Genomic DNA, 16,539 nt, shown 5'->3' with positions numbered 1-16,539 from the left:
GAAATGTAAACAGAATTCTCGTGGGATAGAAGAGCGAATAAATGTAAGTTACAGCGTTCTCCACTGTTGAAGGAGGATATTATCGGAAGGGGAAGAGGTGGAGTCGAGAAACTCCTTCTATTCTGCTGGTAGAAGTGGTGGGAGTCCAACGTATCGTGTCCATTTCATTTTTATCTGTCTATCAGGTTTCTATCCCTCTCTCGCGCCGTCAGAGTCGTTGGTGGGAGATAATTGTTTTGTCTTTTCTTTCTTCCGCTGCCGATAACCACCACTTCGATATATGTACATATTTCTTTCTTATTTAGCAACTATTGATTCTTTATATATATATATATATATATATATAGCATTTTACAAGATATATATTATTGTAACATATATATTGCATGTTACAAGATATATATTAATATTTTTTTCAACAAAAATTAAAAATATTCAAATTTAGGATTATATAATAACAATAATAAGGTTTTTGTACGATTTGGTACGATTCTTGATTAATTTATAAATATTGAATATTAAATACAATTTAAATGTAAAAAATTGTTTATTATCATACTTATATATATCATATAATATTTACGAAGATTTTAAATAATATACCTTCGCAGAATTAACATTTACGGAATTTATACTAATGTATCATATCACAAAGCGAAATCAAAAAATCACTTAAATTGAGAATCATTCTAATTCAAGTCTATACTTTATCATTAAAAAATAATTGTACCAATAACTTGTATAATAATTATACCAATATACGACTCTATAACGTATTCGTTTTAATTTAAAATAGACACACATCTATTTTCAGTGTATATAACATCCAAATAAGAAGAAATTACATGATTTTCTGACAAAAATTTATCCAAAAATCACTGCACACTTATAAAAAAACACGTTACTTGCACGAACAACGTATTAAATCGGAATCTCTATTTCGAGTCCCTCCGATTTCAAATTTGGCGCGCTGCGAGCTGTCACTTTCACTGAGCGCACGTGTTTCCTGTTGCACTGCCAGGGTAGCATCGCCGTTCGGTCAGAATCGGGCAACATCGTACCCATCTAGACCTCGTACACATCTTTTCATCCGTTTTGTCCAAGAAATTCACCTTCCACAAAGTTTCACAAAATCACTAATCTAAAAGATGTTTCCGAAATTAAATTGTACGAAACGAACACACTTCTATAGCTATGTATATGAACATATATGAACACATATATATGTATGTATGTGTATATATATATATATATATATATACATGAACATATGATACAAGACACGAAATATCCGACTGTGCGAGCAAGAAAAAGGGGTCGAAAAGAAAGTCGTGCAGAGGGTCAGTACAGGAGGCGACCCGTTACTGCAGCCCGGCACCACCGGACCTTCACTTATATCGTCTCTCGGCTAATAACGCTAGTAATGTGATATGATTAGCTTAGTTGAGTTCAGTTTAGTTCGTATTCGTTCAATTTAGTGGTTCGCCAGCAAAATCACATCGAGTTAAACCCATTTAGGCCAGTTAAGTTACCGACTTCTCGCTCTTGCGCGCTCGCCGTCATCCTCCCTGTTGCCGTCGCCTCCTGCATCCACGGATATCCTGCAAGCGCGAGTATCGTGCGCGCGCGTCCGCGTTCACCCGCATTCAATCATCTTCAACTTCCATCGAAGTCCGATTGACGTTCAAGTTCAAGATATGGGGAAAATTGAAAATTCTCGGAACTTCTTCTGCCCTTGGTCCATGAATTCCGTTTGAAGATAGTTTAAGGTTAGGTTCGAATCTTGGAAACACTATGACAGTAGAAGAGATGTGTATTATATGATAATATTTATATGACATGATTATTGTATATATTTGATTTTATATGATTTGATTGTATATTTCTATGATTTAATTATTATATGATAATAAATAAAAACTTCAATAAGAACTGATTTCTTGAATTAATAAGACTGACTTGGATAAAGTAGCGTACAAGAGATACAGTAATCTATAATATACGAGTACATCAGTATATCGAATATATTATAGAAGGTTTTTTGTTGTAGTATATTAAGAAACATTCGTCATCAGTGTACATTCGTTACAATTGGAAAAAAAACCTGTTAAAATGTAACCATTATAGAAACTGCTTATTTGCAGAATAACAATTATCTTTCTTATACAATCTTCATCAAACAAATACAAGAAAAGATATTTACATGAATTCATATATTTGAACTGCATCATCCAAAACCTCCAAAAATTAAGAATTGAATTCTTGAATTAATAAGACTGATTGGTTAAAGTAGTGTACAAGAGATACAATATACAAATACACGTATATTATAATAGTTTTTTATTACAGTATATTAAGAAACATTCGTCATCAATGTACATTTGTTAGAATGGAAAAAAAAACTATTAAGATGTGACCATTATATAGATAGATGAAACTGCTTAATTGCAAAATAACAATTATATTATCTTCCTTATATAATCTTTATCTAACAAATGCTCATCTTTGAAAATAAATTGATAAAACAAGAAAAGATATTTACATGAATTCATATATTTGAACTGCATCATCCAAAACCTCCAAAAATTAAGAATTGAATTCTTGAATTAATAAGACTGATTGGTTAAAGTAGTGCACAAGAGATGCAGTATACAAATACACGTATATTATAATAGTTTTTTTATTATAGTATATTAAGAAACATTCGTCATCAATGTACATTTGTTAGAATGGAAAAAAAAACCTATTAAGATGTGACCTATTAAGATTATATAGATAGATGGAACTGCTTAATTGCAGAATAACAATTGTATTATCTTTTTTATATAATCTTTATCTAACAAATGCTCATCTTTGAAAATAAATTGATAAAATAAGAAAAGATATTTACATGAATTTATCTATTCATCTGACTGCTTCATCCAAAAACCACCAAGATCGTCCTTCATTTAAATTCCATCCTTTTATCATTCTCAAGCCAGACATTTCTATTCGCGGGGATAATCACGGGATCCATGGATCTGGAATAAACAGACTCGTTTGACAAAAAGGAGGATGGACGCGGGAACGGTGGCGCGATCGGTACCGCGCGGAGCAACGGAAAAGATGCACCGCAAGAATGGTAGGGGAGGAAGTGGAAGAGTGTCCGCGAGAGTGCAATTAAATCAGCGCGTGACAGGCGCGCGCTCGCGCGCGCTAATTACCGCCGATGAAATTAGCAGTTAATATACGCGTGTACACACGGAATGGGGGTAGTTTGATTGGGCCAATTCGAGGCAATTCCTGGCGATTGCTGGTTTCATTGAGCCTGCGCTTAAGAGCTCAGTGCCATGCTGCCGGTCAACGGACATGGATCTCTTGGAAAGTATATAGGTACTCTTACCTTTCTCGTCCTTCCGATCGATCGTCTTCTCATGAATCGATCGATAGATCTCGAACGTTCTCAAGACCGTCCGGTTCAAGTGCGTGTTCGCCGAAAGCGACTGACCCGGGAACGACGCGACGGAATGGTGCTGAAGCGAAATTGCGGGACGATTCAAATCGTGCGTGTGACGCGAATCGATGTGGAGAACCGTGCATTCCGTCGACGAAGGATCGCTGACGCGGCGGACGCACGTCGATCGTCCCCGAGAGCGCATTGTCACTCTCGAATTGTTTGATCGGGGTTCAAGGTTCCGGTTCAAGGACATCTGCAAACAGAGACGGGAAACTGATAACCGATACGGATGTGACCTGAGCTTGGGATTGAAATCGAATGGCGATGCTTTGATGGAAAATGGATTTCTCGGAACGATTGAAACTATTCTAGAGAATGGAGCGAGACACGTGGATCTGGAAATTCAGGTAACGCGGTTGCGATATTTGATGATGAAAATTGAATTTTAATGTTTTTCGATTTGTTCGTGTTATATTGTATGAAATTGTCTGAGCCTTCCTCCACATGGTTTTGATATTTGCTAGTAATGCATATAATTAAAAGCTTCGCAATTTAAGAAAATAATTACCTAATTGATATTCGAATTGTACTCTGATATCCATTCTTGTTCTTTTTAATTATTAACTTAATTACTTGTGTTTTGAGAAAATATTGAAAAGTTGAAACATAGACCACCAATGACATATGTATATCAGACGGCTTGAGTAATTCCATGCGAAAGTTCAATTATAAGTAACGTCATCGTTGGAATATGTAGCTGCTCCAATTCTCTGCGTAAAACTATGTAATGTGTCATATCTGTTACGTTGTGCATAATTACTTCTACTGCATTAACGATAAACTCTTAACTGTCTGTAAATTTTTATAAAAATCATTCTCTTTAAGAACGTCTGTTTTAATTTTCTATGGAAGATTTTATACATCTACAATATCTGCTTGTTTAAGTTTTAAAATTCTAATTAGAATCTTAGACAAATCATTTTATTGACATTTCTTTTAAAAGTACCATTGTCTAAGTTTATTCATCTTACTTTGTAGCATTCCAGTGCATGCGCTCCGTGCATCATTCTCCCTAAACCTGAATTCGCGAATGGTACAACTAAACAAATCAAGAAATCTTGCTTCCACTATACTTGAGCTTTGTCTTACACAGTTAACAAAGATCCAAGATATTCATCAACTTTCCTTGAATTTAAAAGGAATTTGCTATTCTTCGTCTTACTTACATCCTGCAACAGAAAAAGAGAAAGTAATTAAAGTAATTAAAATAAAAATAGTTATCGAGTTAGTCATCCCTAACAACTATCGAATCATCTTTAAAAGTAAATTTTTCGTAAAACCACCTTATTTCTCCTGCATACGCAGCGCGTTCTCTCTGCAATGATCATCGTTCCAAGAAACATCGAGGTCGTCGTGGGTCAAGCGCAAGTTATTCACGTTCAAAATGGAATCGTGGCGCACAGAATTTTCCCATCGCTGTGGATCGTGCACAAGTCAACCCGCTCCGATTCCCACATCGTCCTCTCTCCCTTCAACATCATCCTCTGCAACATTACCTAGCGCACATCGTGCATCAAGGCGGCGTTCTCCAGCCTCTTTATCCGGGGGCGGTCGTAACGCGATGATGCGACAGTGGCCATAGCCACGAGACCAACGAGAAAGACCCTCGGTACTCCGACTCCGAGCAGAGAAGACATCGACAACGAGAAAGATGCGGTACATATTTACCCTATGTACATCCAGCCAATACCATGAAGAATCGTTCCACTTGCAATTAGAGTGGTGGACGCCGGACAGAGGAAAGGCAAGAAAGCGAAAAAGAAAAGGAAGAAAGAAGCAAAGAGAAGTGACAGAGGCGAGGAGGGGAGAGGGTGGTGACTCTCTTCTATGCAAGGGGGATTAAAAAGAGAGACAGACAGACGTATACTCGGATGCAGAATGGAAAGGGAGAAAAAGAGAAAGAAAGAGGAAGAAATATGTATGTACATACATACAGGAGAACGGCACATACCGCGCCCGCATAAAACGGCCATCCTCTCGTCGAGCACGTAACGCGTAGTAGGTGCTACAGGATTGGTTGGCTTCTATGTGTGGGGGCGGCCTGGCCGGCAACCCGTTGAAAATATAAGCGTGTGTGAGTGTCGGTTGATTAGCCACAGTCAGGACGGATCGTCGCTTAGTGCGACAGTGTCCGGTTAGTTAGGCGGCTCTTGTTGTTTCGCGCGATCAACTCACCCGGTTCTCGATATATAGAAAATTGAGCAAAACTCGTCGAGCTGCAAGAGAAACAATATACATAGTCATTGAGAAAATCATTCGTCCCCTTTTCTTCTTATTTTCTCTCTTCTTTTCGTTTTTTCTTTTTTTTTTTTTTTTTTTTTTGTATAGAAAACGTTTCGATATTAACGATTTGAACTGAGTTCCCCCGGTTCACTCAAAGCATCGCAAAGTCTGCCCGTGTGTCGGCGACACGATGCTTGGCTCTCGCTTCGTTAGCTCGTACTAATCAAAATTAATCATAACCCGGGCAACAATTGATCGCAATTGGCTCGGATTCCATTACGGAGAACGCGCGAACGCCACGGCCGTCATCCTGCGCACCGCGCGCGCCTTTTTGCATAATTGGCCAGCTGGAGGTCTTCGCGAAGAACCCAAGAAATCTGTGATAATAAAGGGAACAAGAAGTGAATGAGAATTGAATATACTTGTCCAGGGTATTTGGAACTTTGACTGGACGACATCGATCAATTACCATTTGTTGCTACTGAGAACCAGGAAAATAGAGAATAAAGTTGAAGAGGATAACGTCGAAGAAGAGAAAACTGTTGTGTAATTTGTATTGGATATCTAAGTGAAGGATCAAATGTTTATTAATCGCGCGAAGACTAATAGAAAAACTATGCATGAAGATCGAAGAAGATAAACAACTGTCGAGGGAAAAGGAGGAAGAAAAAGAAGAAGAAGAAGAAGAAGAAGAAGAAGAAGAAGAAGAAGAAGAAGAAGAAGAAGAAGAAGAAGTGAATAATTAAGAAAAAAAGAAATCTTTCTCGGTATTAGAAAGTATTTAAAGGAGAAAAATAAATATAAAATCGAAGTTTGTGAAACTGTTGAAAACGGACAAATACGAATTTATATTAGAGATTGAAAGAAAGAGTATATATTTATTCTTATTTATTAAAAAGAAGAACCTTCTTATTTAATTGTGATAATGAAATCGCGTGTCTTTTAAAATGTCAAGAATGTTTAAGAAACGAATCGATAATTATCTCATGATCATTATTTAACGCTAGAGAAATAATCTGGCATTGTTATTTGTTACTCGAAGAATCGAAAAGAGAAAACAATTGATATTTTCCAATTTGTAAAAAGAATTTTCAATTTGTAAAAAATGGACGGAGGTCCCTTCGATGACCCAATCTTCTCTGATTTCGGTGGTCGAGGAGGTTCAGGGGTTCATAGTATTCAAGTGATGCTTGGCCTTCATGGTGGACATCATGGTGGTGATTTAATGCCCACTGGAGGCCATCTTCACAAGTTGGACTCTTCCAACAGTCCGCCGCATCATCAAACGGCTCATCATCATCTGCAACAACAACAGCAACAACAAAAGGAGCTGAAGGAATTGGAATTAGCTGGAATGTATGCACCTCTTCCTCAGACGCAAGATGTTACCACGTCAACGTCCACCGCTGCGACACCGACCTCAACGACATTACAGCAAGGTCTGCAGCTTGGAAATCCTTTGAAAAGGAAACCAGAAGATCCGATGAACACTCTTGCCCCAGGTTAATATTGTATTTTATAAGATCCCTACTAATTTGAAGAGACACTTCTGAAATTTATATTGATATAAAGCAATAAAATTGTTGAAAAAAAGTAATAATTGTATTTAAAAATATTAGCATTAAATATTATTAAATATTAAACTATTGTTAAATATTAAAAGTTGATTAAAAAAGTGTAACCAATTTTGGATTGATGGAAATTTAGATTTTAAAAGGAAATTAAGATCAGTAAATTAATAATAACTGATTTAAAAAAAGAAACTGAATTGAATAGAATTATTATATTGCTAAATCATTATGTTATGCAATTTAAGTGAAATAATATTTATATTACAAGGAATAATTACTAACGATTTTACATTTTGTTGATTTCTATTTACAGTCAGTAGTGAAGCTCAACCAGCTAAAAAAGATTCCAAGAAGAAAACTGACAATAATGGAATTAAAAAGAAAAAGACTAGGTATATATTTCTTTAAAATTATTTAAAATTAAATTCGTTGTTTATTATAATTCTCGATCCTTTCTTTTCCACCATTAAAAAAAAAAATCTATAAAGACTTAATTTAAAATTAAAAATATCGTTATACCATCATCGCGCCACATGTCTTGAATTTTTCGGTAATAATCATATTTCACTGAAAAACACAATTATATAATCTAAAACTTTGACTATTATTACTAGACTGTAGATCTTTATGCAATTTGAAATTTTTATGAATTTTTATGAATAATTAAAGAAACAAAGCTAAATATTAGAATAAGTATCATGTTTTAGATATTTTGTATGTTTTTGCATATTGTGTGCATTCTTTTCATTGGCATATTTTCAAATTTCTCATTAAAAAAATCCACAATCGTCACCATCCAATGAACATTTCAATTTCATTGTACAAATTAATTATTTCAGAACAACATTTACCGCTTATCAATTGGAGGAGTTGGAACGAGCGTTTGAACGTGCACCCTATCCTGACGTCTTCGCACGGGAGGAACTGGCTTTGAAACTTGCTTTATCAGAATCAAGAGTTCAAGTTTGGTTCCAGAATCGACGTGCAAAATGGCGGAAGAGAGAGCCTCCACGCAAAACCGCCGGTTACATGGCTGCTGGTTCAGCAAGTCCCGGTTTATCAGGTAATCATAACAAAAATAACTGATATTTGTCTATGCTGATTTTTTGTCATCCTCTAGTTTTATTCTTACTTTATTCCGAAATTATACTAAAGTATTAAAAATATGGTACTTCAACTTTTTTTTCTAAAAACAGATGCGACAAACAATATTTTGCAAAATCTAAATAGAAATTATCCAAAGGATTAAAATATTTTTTCGAATATTTTATTCATTACCGATTTAATGTAGTTATTGAAGTTATGAATGAGGAAAGGAAAATTTGTAATTGTTGTTCACTATTAATCTCTCATTTTCAAAAGCGCATTTAATTCATCGATTTTTACAAACTCAGTTGCATTGAAAATATTGCAAAAATTTATAAGAATATTTAATAGATTGATATAAACTAGTAAAAATTGTAATAGATACCAAATCTTTTAATAATAAATAACACACTGCTAACATCTGAAAATTCTCTTTTTAGCAGGGTCATTTACTTCGTTGAACAATACTCTCAACCCCTTCGCTTCTCCAACGACAGCGACGGCACCACCAGATGCCTGGGCGTATTCTCCAGCGTACGATCTGGCGCCACATTTGAACTTACTTAGCCCGTCTAATTCTCCATACTCTACTTCTTTCGGTGGGCCAAGCAACAACGGATCAGCATACTCATACGCAACGATGCTTCCGCAACACGATGTCTCATTATTCTCTACACCATCTGGGAACACAATGCGTGTTCACCAGGATTACATGAACGCCAGTAATAGTCCACCACCTCCTCTAACTCGCAACGATTATCAGACTATGGTGACTACGCACTCGTCACCAACTCATCTAGCCAACTCCATGTCCGAAGAGGATCATCAGCAAAATAAACAACTGGATTATGTCAGTGGTCTTAGTCCAGCGGATAAATATCAACACGAACAATCTGATTACACACAACAACAACAACAGCAGCAGCAGCAAGATCAGAAACAAGAATACGGGATGCACTCACCACAAGGACGTCAAGGGATGAAGGAGCAGGTGATGGTGAAAAGCGAGCCAACCAGCCAACAGAACTACGTGCAGTTGCCTCCTTTTTTGAACTGACTCGAAACCTCCGATTTAGATTCACTGTAGAAAAATTGGCGGTTCCGGTTTGGAATAGATCTTTCTTGGCAAAGGAATATCAGGACTAAACACATAAGTGATGTTTGGAAAGATTTATTAATATTTTGTTTACGCTGAAGATGATGATAGAAGGCTTTGAGTTAAATAGAATTATCATAATTTGTTATTTTAAAAATAGAAAGAAGTTTGAGATTGGAGGTTTTTAATAGAATCTTTAATATTTTAAGAAATCTTGAAAATAAAGTCCTATTCTCCATACAGTTCCATTTTTGTATTATATAGTTTAAAAAGATTTATTGGAATTTGTATTATATAGTTTAATAAGATTTATTGGAATTATATTTTTAAAACAACATTTAATACTAAAAATATAACCATTGATTTTTCTTAGTACGAAAGTAGTCTCGAGAATTTTTTTATAATAAACTTACATATAAGAAATAAAATATTTTAAGGGAAGCAATTAATTGGATGAGAGCATTCAAGTGCCTTAAAAATATGGATCTGTACAAGATGTGAATACTTTTGTATTGTTTATCCTTTGTTCACAAATATCGAGTGAAAATGAGCATTGCTATGTTGTATTTTATTCAAGTATTCTGTAGTGTATATTAAATCATGTACATACATGCATATCGAGAGTATAAAATATTATTTGAATTTGTAAAATTTTCTATAAAAGTATTTTGTGTATGTTGTGCTCTGCTTACTTTTTCATGTTTGTAATTACTTGCAACTAAATACACTTGAAAATAAAAACATGTAATCAATTATTTGATGATGATGTGCCTTGAATAAAAATTGTTATAACCTTATATATTAATATTAAATTTAGATTTGTATACAAAAACGATTTTTAATAAATATTCAAAATAAACGATTTTTAATAAATATTGGAAAGGATTTTGTTTCAATATACAATTCATATTATTGATATTGTACAATATCAATATAAATATTACATTTTTTGTTATATAATATTACGTAGTCTATAATTCATATTATATAATATATACATAAATCATATAAAGTATAACAATCGAAAATGTAATTAAACTTTAAAAGTTTCATAAAATTGAAATATTTTGAGACAGCACAAATTATAATTTAATTAATTTACATTCTAAAATAATTTAATTAAATAAATGTATATTAGATTCAAAAATATAATGTTGTTTAAGAAAATGTCGGTGATTTTGTAAAATGTTCATACTACTGTTGTGTATAAAATTGCTAACTCATAAAGATAATTTTTAAATTTTGTTTATTAACATGCGAAATATTATACATATATCTATTATACATATATCTAAAAATATTTAATTTTGACGTTTTAAGAATCCTACTTTTTACATGTTGTTCTGTACATGTACTTAATGTTATTGTAATAAATGTTCAAACCACGCTTCTCCACTTAAATTCATTACTTCATTTTCATCGACATTCATACGTTCAATAAGATTATCAAGTTCATACACATCCTCAAAAAGATTTGATTTGAAAACTGATATTTCGACTTCCCAAACTCCATTTCCACTAAAATGATATTTTTGTTCTAATTTGTATAAGCATAATGCTAAATATTGAGTAGAAGTAAAATTATATCCATTTTGTGGAGAATATTCTTTATATGATAAGTTTAATGTATCATGAATCAGCGACCTACATTAATACATTATATATTAATCTTTAAATATATTTCAACATTTTTAAATATAATTTTCTCACCTTGGATAAAGTATAATTTGAATATTTTTACATATATCCTCTATTGAAAAATATTTCTTTAAATATTTTATAGTTTTATCTATGCGTAGTAGTGGAATGGATTTCCAAAAAGGATGTTTTTTAATAGAAGATAGTAAATGAATTTTATTATCGCCAAATTCTTTTTTCAAAATATATGACACATGTTTTGTTGCAGCTGTATGAGATAGATCACCTTCTATGTATCTAAAATTATGAATTATTATTAAAACAATTTAAATATATATCATTCTATATAATTCTTCATTTTTTATTCTATAATAATAATTACCTTAAAAAGAAATCTTTATTTGATAAGTATGTATGAGTATTTGCATTATTTGAACAATTTAAATGTTTCATATAAGTTAAACGATTCGTGATTGATTTGTGATAATAAAGCATAAATACCAATCGTGGATGTTTCAACCACACATCTAATTCCAAATTATTTGCAAAATCTGTATATCTTTCTATAAAGGTATCTTTGTTAATTTTAAAACCTTGTAAAATAGATCTATGCGACTGATTTTGTAAATCAAAGTTTTGATAAAGTTGGAATGTATTTTTTATTTTGCTTATATCATGTAACAGAATTCGAGGATATAATTTTATTAAGTCAATTACACTTTTCTCATTTAAGTTGGTGTTAAGTTCATTCAAAACTTCTTCAACATTGTTAACATCTATATTCAAAACATACAAATGTTTTTCTAGCTATGAAAAATATTGCATCGAATTAGATCATTTCCAAATATATAATATTTACTTAAATAATTGTACTTACAAATTTTTCATCAAGCTGACATTTATTTTTCAATATATCTAGCAATCTGGTCATTTCAGTAAGACTTACATATTTAAATTTTTTTCTTTTATGAAACAATTTATTATCTAGTTTCATATGATGTTTTTGATAATACATAATGCAAAATTGATAATAATAGCCAATTGTAGTATGGGTCTCATTTTTAATTATATATTTATCAATCTCATTATATGTTAGATCTACATTAGAAAATATGATCTTCATTATACTTTTGTTACGTGGAATATCAAATAATTTCTTAAAGTAGCTTGTAGATTTTTGCATCAACAATAAAAATCTGCAATAAGAAAAGTAGCTGTAATAAATAACAATCAAATTTTAATTGACTTAAAAGCTACTGACATACCGTCTAATATTATATAAATTTATAGATTTCACACCCATTTCTTTAAATATAAGTATTCTATTTCTTAAGGTTTTAGGCTGAAGCTTTAAACAGGGTATCAATAGCTCTACTTTATCTAATCTTACATTCATATTCTAAATAAAAAGAAATAAATGAATTATTACTGAGAAACAAGTTGTAACATAATATTATATATTATTATACATGTAATATTCTTATCATTAAATGTATAGTATACACAAATAATATTTACCTGCAATATTACACAATTCCGAATAATTTGTTCTTCTGGTATTTTCCTAAGTTTACTATCCACCTTATTTTCGTGAAGTATTTTGATAGCATTCCCATCAAGTTTTAAATTTGTAGCTAATATGTTACAAATTTTTGATTCAGTTGTGATAGGTGAAATTAATTTTCCAAATTGTTTTATTATAAAATTCGTTTTAAATGTTTGTTTAAACATTTCAATTTATATGTATTTACAATGAAAAAGAAAAGAAAACAATTGAGATCTTCGAAGTAAGGTTATCCCATTCAACAATATAACTAATATAATTTTTATTCATTTAAAATATAAAGTATAGCTGTATTCTGGATGCCACTGATTTTCACAATTACAAAACATAACAATTACAATTTATAGTAAAATACTGCTTCTTGTGACATTCCTTAATCATATATGAAACAATCTATTATTGGCTATCTCGATTCTAAAATAATACTACATGTAATTGCCAGCAAACTTACGAAACTTTAAACTTGTTTACATAGGCAAATAAAAAATCAAAAGAATGTGAATCTGATTGATTGTTTTGGATATGATTAATATAATTTTAAATAAAAAAATAAATATAAAAATGCACGATAACAAACAAAATGCACAATGATGGAGAGAGAAAACTAATTTTTTCGTTTCTCTTCCGTTCCAGATTTCCTTTCATTGCCGAATTATAAATGAAATAATTTTTATTTCTTATTTTAATTAATTTTGAAATAACAAAAAAATTCTAAAACTGATGTAATATAATGTTGATATTATTAAAATACAATTATCCAATTAATGTTGCAGAAATTTATTATTTTAAAGTACACAACATAATATACAATATTAATACATAAAATAATTCTTTCGTAGACGTGAGTAAAAAAGGAGATTGCGACATATTTCCCCGTTGCTGGAGCATTCTAATTTTGTAACTTTAGCTAAAATCCAATTTATATATATGTATGGAGAACACGATAAACATATATTATCATATTGATGCTTGAACGTTATGTGAAATAATCGAAACATATTTCGGCATAGCGAAATTTATATCTCTGATGGTTTGATACGTAAAATAACAGGAACGCTAGTGCATGGTAAAATGGCTAATTCTGTAACAACAGCTGTCACTAAATTGGCTGGTGTAACGTCATATACGATATTTAAAAGGTTCAACAATTTTTTTGTTCTCCAGTTCGTTAATAACGATTTTTGCGCACCGTTACTATAATCTTGTACAAGCTCATCTGCATTTCCTGTGAATAAATTGTTGATAGAAAAGAAAATTAAAAATACATAGATATATTAAGATATAGAATGATTATAAATAAATAAATTGATAATATAGGAATAAACATAAATTTTCCGTTTACCTAATTCATTGTACACAATAGAATCTGTTTGTACACGTTCGCAAGATTTATGAGTCTCGCAAGCTACTAAGACTGGAATATTAAAGGCTCTGGCCATTAAGGCAACTTGAGCGGTACCAACTCTTGACATTACCGAACCATTCGCTAATATTGCATGGGCACCAAGAAACACTTTGCTTACCTATTCATTAATCTTATTACTTCGATAATCTTAAAAAATATTTAAGTAATACAAAAACGGAAGCATCACTTTTACTTACTTCAGGCATTATATAACTTAAAGCATTAATTAAAATGTAAGAGCACTCAATTCCGTGCTTTGCTAAACGTCTAAGTTGTTCTTTTCCTTCCAGCCATGGTCTTCCATCAACGATAATAACGCGAAATTCTTTAGCTGCAGTGTGCGCATCTAATAGTATTTTATGTATCAAAGATGAACTAAAAACAGTATAAGTTTCATTGTGATTGTAGAAAATATTGAAAGATTTTCTAAAGTGAGCACTCACTAGCCATAAGTTAGGATAACATCTCCATTAGATATTTTAGTTTGAATAGTTATTGATATTGCCTTATCAGCGAGTTCTATTTGCTCCCGGATATAAGTATCTATTGCATTACTTAATTTATTCTTTACCTGAATTAATTAATTTCATTTTATAAACATTATACAAGAATATAAATTAAAAATTTAAAAACGTTACTTACATCTACATCGGATAAAGAAGAAGAAAATTGTGTCATTTGCCATTTTAAATGCTTCAATGCATTGTGCATTGAAACAGCCAATGGCCTACAATGATGCAAATAGGCTACAGATTCTTGCAAATTTGCTTCTAAACCTCGGATAAAATCAGCTTGTGGTGGTCTTTCGAAATCCTGAATAAGTTGTTTAACACCAGCTAGAAAGGCAACACATCTTGCATTGCTACCTACAATTATTTTGCTTGCATATTGTGCACCTAATCTAATTATTGCTGGATGTATATTTGAATTCACAAACGGAACATTAACAATAGCTTGTTCTCTTTCATGATATAGGTGTTTGAACAGATTTATTTCATGAATGTTAATTTTTTGAATCTTTTTCGGTAATACTTTCTTTACTGTGTCTATTACAGTAATAGTGTGTGTTGCAGATTTATTATTATTATTACTATTATTATTATTATTATCTTCTTCTTTATTCTTATTTTTATTTTTTTCTGATAAAATTTGTTGCTTAGCTGCTCTTTGTGCTTCTTGCTTGGCTCTTCTCTCAGCTCGTAATTCTGCTTTGCTTTTCCCTTCACTACTAACTTCTGATACTATCTTTTCATCTTTTTCACATATATTTGAAGTCTTAGTGATTACTGATATTTTATTAGGAGATTCAATATTTTTGTTAGTCACAATCTCTGGTGTATCATTGCTCGTTCTATTCTTAATACTATTGGAAGATGTTGATTTATTATTGTTCGAAGGATCTTTGTCTGGTATTTTAGTGGACTTAGCTTTTGCTTTAGCATGAGCTTTAGCTGCTTTTTTTGCTTCTCGTTCTGCTTTTATTTCTTCCCTTGATTTTTCTGAGATATTTCCTTTTTTGTTGGTCATTTTGATTGATATAACTGTCGATTTCTGATGTTTATTATCCTCTGCAAATAAATTTTATCAATATCATGAATTTAATTTAATAATTTTCTTATAATGTGACAAAAAAGGAACAAAAAATTCTTGTAGTTGAAATGTATAAATATTTACGGACATGGTGTGTATCTTCTTGCTCCACCATCATCATATCAGTTCTCAGTCATAGACATGAAGAATATCCAGCTGGGAATAATAATTCAACTTTATAAAATCATAAACTATTAATTAAAATATAATTTTTTGTTGATGAAATATTTATCCATTTCTGTTACCAATACAAAATTATATATATATATATATATATATATATATATATTTTTACGCTATTTTTTAAATAGACATGACGATATGTTACACAATTCACAATGTATTATGAAATATTTAGTTATTTTACAAAATATACTCAATAGCATATTTGTCAGGATACATAAATTGCATAATAACTATAAATATGTATAAAATTTAGTTTATTTTGGCAAGATTTGACAATCTATTTATTTAAAGATTTTATCATTTCATTTACCTTAGATACATGTTCCTAACCTAATGTGAATATTTTATTTTTAGTGGATGTCATAATAAAATAATTTTTCATTCAAATATTTCATATATAATATAAGTACCTTTTAACTTGCAATTGATATATATTTCTTAACAATATGTATCGTGCAAAGAACGTTTTTTCACTTTTAGTTAATGTTTAGTTATATGTACGCAATATTTTCACTATATTTCAAAGCTTTAGAAAATAGCAGTACTTCCATCTAGAGGTGTACTTGTATACTAATTCTAGAAACAAGTGTTTATATAGTTTGTCACTTCGTCTTTAGAATTACGCAAGATGTAAAATTCAATTATTAAATAAATAAATAATATAAATAATCATTTATATATTTC

General features: G+C 31.4%; 4 protein-coding genes and 1 long non-coding RNA gene across 9 annotated transcripts; 2 read left to right on the top strand and 3 right to left on the bottom strand.

Annotated features, from left to right (window-relative positions):
- Nucleotides 1-528: 528 nt before the first annotated feature.
- Nucleotides 529-3,496, bottom strand: LOC122527550. Its single transcript, XR_006306362.1, has 4 exons — nt 3,383-3,496; nt 2,891-3,020; nt 1,278-1,792; nt 529-1,141 (listed from the first exon to the last, which is right to left on the bottom strand). It is a non-coding gene; the product is annotated as an uncharacterized LOC122527550 (long non-coding RNA).
- LOC122527549 lies at nt 3,314-6,368 on the top strand. Of its 2 annotated transcripts, none has more exons than XM_043651834.1 (2): nt 3,314-3,843; nt 4,802-6,368. In XM_043651834.1, exons 1-2 carry the CDS (start codon nt 3,562-3,564, stop codon nt 4,994-4,996), a joined length of 477 nt encoding a protein of 158 aa, XP_043507769.1. In that variant the 5' UTR covers nt 3,314-3,561; the 3' UTR covers nt 4,997-6,368. The 2 variants fall into 2 exon arrangements, with proteins under 2 accessions (XP_043507769.1, XP_043507770.1); XM_043651835.1 differs by having other exon boundaries at nt 4,475-6,368.
- A 95-nt stretch (nt 6,369-6,463) lies between these two features.
- On the top strand, nt 6,464-10,224 carry LOC122527548 (retinal homeobox protein Rx2). 2 transcript variants are annotated; one of them, XM_043651833.1, is made up of 4 exons: nt 6,464-7,221; nt 7,604-7,682; nt 8,130-8,353; nt 8,820-10,224. In XM_043651833.1, the coding sequence occupies exons 1-4, from the start codon at nt 6,825-6,827 to the stop codon at nt 9,431-9,433; spliced, it is 1,314 nt and encodes a 437-aa protein (XP_043507768.1). In that variant the 5' UTR covers nt 6,464-6,824; the 3' UTR covers nt 9,434-10,224. The 2 variants fall into 2 exon arrangements, with proteins under 2 accessions (XP_043507768.1, XP_043507767.1); XM_043651832.1 differs by having other exon boundaries at nt 6,467-7,221; nt 8,817-10,224.
- A 389-nt stretch (nt 10,225-10,613) lies between these two features.
- Nucleotides 10,614-13,271, bottom strand: LOC122527545 (transcription termination factor 5, mitochondrial). The gene is made up of 6 exons (XM_043651826.1): nt 12,629-13,271; nt 12,376-12,509; nt 11,988-12,306; nt 11,493-11,917; nt 11,183-11,407; nt 10,614-11,116 (listed from the first exon to the last, which is right to left on the bottom strand). Exons 1-6 carry the CDS (start codon nt 12,839-12,841, stop codon nt 10,834-10,836), a joined length of 1,599 nt encoding a protein of 532 aa, XP_043507761.1. The 5' UTR covers nt 12,842-13,271; the 3' UTR covers nt 10,614-10,833.
- A 161-nt stretch (nt 13,272-13,432) lies between these two features.
- Nucleotides 13,433-16,426, bottom strand: LOC122527546 (translation initiation factor eIF-2B subunit delta). 3 transcript variants are annotated; one of them, XM_043651828.1, is made up of 8 exons: nt 16,266-16,426; nt 16,166-16,185; nt 15,758-15,825; nt 14,722-15,647; nt 14,523-14,650; nt 14,277-14,454; nt 14,017-14,197; nt 13,433-13,899 (listed from the first exon to the last, which is right to left on the bottom strand). In XM_043651828.1, the coding sequence occupies exons 4-8, from the start codon at nt 15,604-15,606 to the stop codon at nt 13,691-13,693; spliced, it is 1,581 nt and encodes a 526-aa protein (XP_043507763.1). In that variant the 5' UTR covers nt 15,607-15,647; nt 15,758-15,825; nt 16,166-16,185; nt 16,266-16,426; the 3' UTR covers nt 13,433-13,690. The 3 variants fall into 3 exon arrangements, with proteins under 3 accessions (XP_043507763.1, XP_043507762.1, XP_043507764.1); XM_043651827.1 differs by lacking the exon at nt 16,166-16,185; XM_043651829.1 differs by lacking the exons at nt 15,758-15,825; nt 16,166-16,185.
- Nucleotides 16,427-16,539: the final 113 nt, after the last annotated feature.

The sequence above is a fragment of the Frieseomelitta varia genome, unplaced genomic scaffold (genome assembly GCF_011392965.1).
Source record: "Frieseomelitta varia isolate USP_RPSP 00005682 unplaced genomic scaffold, Fvar_1.2 scaffold_225, whole genome shotgun sequence".
NCBI lineage: Eukaryota > Metazoa > Arthropoda > Insecta > Hymenoptera > Apidae > Frieseomelitta > Frieseomelitta varia.
The sequence above is the reverse complement of the archived record's forward strand: the minus strand, read 5'-3'. Positions and strand labels throughout refer to the sequence as shown.

Coding starts and splice junctions, on each gene's coding strand:
- LOC122527546 (XM_043651828.1), bottom strand. CDS start 15,606: ATGACCAACAAAAAAGGAAATATCTCAGAAAAATCAAGGGAAGAAATA. Junction 14,455..14,522: donor GTTATCCTAACTTATGGCTA/GTGAGTGCTCAC, acceptor TACTGTTTTTAG/TTCATCTTTGATACATAAAA. Junction 13,900..14,016: donor TATTGTGTACAATGAATTAG/GTAAACGGAAAA, acceptor ATTTATTCACAG/GAAATGCAGATGAGCTTGTA.
- LOC122527545 (XM_043651826.1), bottom strand. CDS start 12,841: ATGTTTAAACAAACATTTAAAACGAATTTTATAATAAAACAATTTGGA. Junction 12,510..12,628: donor GGAATTGTGTAATATTGCAG/GTAAATATTATT, acceptor CTTTTTATTTAG/AATATGAATGTAAGATTAGA. Junction 11,408..11,492: donor AATAAAGATTTCTTTTTAAG/GTAATTATTATT, acceptor TCATAATTTTAG/ATACATAGAAGGTGATCTAT.
- LOC122527549 (XM_043651834.1), top strand. CDS start 3,562: ATGTGGAGAACCGTGCATTCCGTCGACGAAGGATCGCTGACGCGGCGG. Junction 3,844..4,801: donor ACGTGGATCTGGAAATTCAG/GTAACGCGGTTG, acceptor CTGCATACGCAG/CGCGTTCTCTCTGCAATGAT.
- LOC122527548 (XM_043651832.1), top strand. CDS start 6,825: ATGGACGGAGGTCCCTTCGATGACCCAATCTTCTCTGATTTCGGTGGT. Junction 7,222..7,603: donor GATGAACACTCTTGCCCCAG/GTTAATATTGTA, acceptor TTCTATTTACAG/TCAGTAGTGAAGCTCAACCA. Junction 8,354..8,816: donor AGCAAGTCCCGGTTTATCAG/GTAATCATAACA, acceptor TTCTCTTTTTAG/CAGGGTCATTTACTTCGTTG.